Here is a 2,567-nt window from a genome sequence, read left to right on the forward strand (position 1 = left end):
CCACAGAATGGCAGGAGGTGTGGGTTTAGCACTTGGGGTGTTGGGGATGCCCACGGACCCAGCAGGGAGATCCCTAAGTAGGGTACTCCCAGAGGCTTGTGGGCAGACTTCCTGCTGAAGTCCTGAAGCTGTCTGCAGGAACTGTGCTCCTTTAATGCCCTTGATATTCTTATCTGCTTCCTTCACTTTCTCTTCCCTTCCTTCAGTCATGGAGGTCCCCCCTCAGGACTCCGGCTGGGGAGAAACAAGTTTCTCCAGGTGTGACCCCAACAGTTGGGACAGCCCGGTACTTGCTCACTGGTTCCCACCTCCTCCACGGGAGAGGCTGCCCCATGCAGCTAGTACTGGGTCTGTAACTAACTGTCAACAAAAGAGAACGTTTCCTTTTTATGTTCCTACTGTAAAGTTACTAACACACTCCATCATGTACTTGCACAGAAACTTAGTATCATTCAAAATGAGAAGACTGTTTTGTTCATTTGCTTGAAGACTAGAGTTAAATACCCATCACAGCAGATTTTCATTTATGAGCTTAGGAAAGAATAGTTTTTTTAAAAAATGGCACAGTTTGAAACCGTTTACCCACAATACTTTAAATATTCTTTAATTATTAAATATTAGATAATAATGGATATGGTAATAATGAATGTGATAGTCATCTTTCGTCTGCTCTTCTAAAGAGCAAGAAAATGCTTCAGAAGAAGAAACCTGACCAAAGACTACAGGAATAAATGACAGCACACTGATAGAGACCTGAAGGTTTTATCGTAAGAAACACCTTTACTCTGACCCAGTTAACAAGGGAGCTCTCAATATAAAGAGTTCTTCACTTTCCCTTTTGCACGAAGGGAATAAATATGATTATGCTTAAAGGAGGAGGGAAAAAAAGAAAAAAAGAGGGAGAAGTCATTTAAAATGTTTGGGGGAAGTGTGGGAGTGACAATTCAAATAGAAATGCAGGCTTAGTTGCTTTTATATAGTGGTTGTTTCGTTATTGCTTATATAAGCAACACATAAGGGAAACTTGCCTTTAAAAATCTAGTAAAAAGTAGTAGAATTTCAGGCAATTTTTGTTCTTAATTATTAGGCAATGCTTCCATATTAGAAAAAAATAAGTTCCTCTTATAGCTCTAAATTAATAATCACAATTTATTTAATAATCATTTCATATTATAGACTTAAGTGTTACATTTCATCTTAGAGGCCTGTAATCCATAAGTAGTATAAAATGGGATTTATATATATCTTAGCAGGAAATAAAAGTGATGTAATAATCACTGTTAATGATTTTCACTTTTAAAAATGAACTGTAAAGAAGTACATTTCTATCAAACTTAACAGGACTCCTTCATACCCAAAGAAGTATAATTTAACTCAAAATTTTAACAAGTTACTAAAGGAAAATGTATAATATAAATTAAAATGCATCTTAACGAGTTCCAGATATACTTATTATTAAATATAAAGATGTTAGCTCTGGTACATAAGAAAATATTTACAACTAATAAAAAGCAGATTGTAGAATTTATGTGTTCTATGTATAAAAATAAGTAAAACAGTTTATAGTCCAGACCAAGGGATCTTTTCTAAGCCAGGTTTTATCCATGCAACTCTATTACAATACCATCTCATTAGCATTACTGGAACACATACATGCATGGAAGAAATCTAACAATAATCTTTATTTAAAGCTCATACTCCCTTTTGAGGGCCTGCACGTCTTCTAAAGTAAAATGTTTGTTTCGTGTGTCTGAGAGGTCATCAAAGAGCTGTTTAATCTGCTCCTTTTGGCCCTTGCTAATCAGTGTCAACATCATCTGAAAGAAGGAGAAAAATTATATTAGCATACAAACTGGCATTTTAAAGTTGTTATAAAAACCCTAAAAAAATCAATCTCCATGAATAACATAGTTTGACACTTACTTTAAACCTTTCTGCTTTACTCAGATATAAAAGATGCTGATATACCAAAGAAGGATCTTTATCAATAAGATTATTTTTCAGAGACTGGATGAGGAGCAGGAATGTATCCCCTTCAAGTTTGTTGCTCAACAACACTGGCAAGTCTTTCGGTTCAGTGATGGCTAACAGGTGTGCACAGGCTTCTTTATCTTTCCTAGTACTGACTGCGTTTATAACCTGGCCAAATTCGTAGGCATTGTTAGGCTTGGGGATTGGTAGTTTCTCATAGAATTCTCGTGGCCCGTTCCTTGTGTCCCCCGTCTCAGAAGCATGGGAGTCAGTGGAGACGTTCTCCAAGGTCCTTTCAGGCTCCTCTTTCTGGCCTTCATTCACCTTCAGGTGGAGACAAATTACACTGTGACACAACGGCCACTGCACACACCCCAAGTTACCTTCATTAAAATGGGAAGGGGGCTTCCCTGGTGGCGCAGTGGTTGAGACTCCACCTGCCAATGCAGGGGACACGGGTTCATGCCACGGAGCAGCTAGGCCTGTGAGCCATGGCCGCTGAGCCTGCACGTCCAGAGCCTGTGCTACGCAGCAGGAGAGGCCACAACAGAGAGGCCCAAGTACCGCAAAAAAAAAAAAAAAAAAAAAAAAAAAAA

General features: G+C 38.5%; 1 protein-coding gene across 1 annotated transcript in view; it reads right to left on the reverse strand.

Annotated features, from left to right (window-relative positions):
* Positions 1 to 598: 598 nt before the first annotated feature.
* Positions 599 to 2,567, reverse strand: part of SPAG1 (sperm associated antigen 1) — a 102,122-nt gene continuing 100,153 nt past the window's right edge. The window contains exons 19-20 of the mRNA XM_029222922.1: positions 1,924 to 2,295; positions 599 to 1,817 (exon numbers count right to left, since the gene is read on the reverse strand). Of these exons, the coding sequence (XP_029078755.1) occupies positions 1,686 to 1,817; positions 1,924 to 2,295 (504 nt within the window). The 3' untranslated portion in view covers positions 599 to 1,685. The remainder of the gene's footprint in view (positions 1,818 to 1,923; positions 2,296 to 2,567) is intronic.

Source organism: Monodon monoceros, unplaced genomic scaffold (genome assembly GCF_005190385.1).
Source record: "Monodon monoceros isolate NGI ecotype Baffin Bay Population unplaced genomic scaffold, NGI_Narwhal_1 Super_Scaffold_14, whole genome shotgun sequence".
Classification (NCBI taxonomy): Eukaryota; Metazoa; Chordata; class Mammalia; order Artiodactyla; family Monodontidae; genus Monodon; species Monodon monoceros.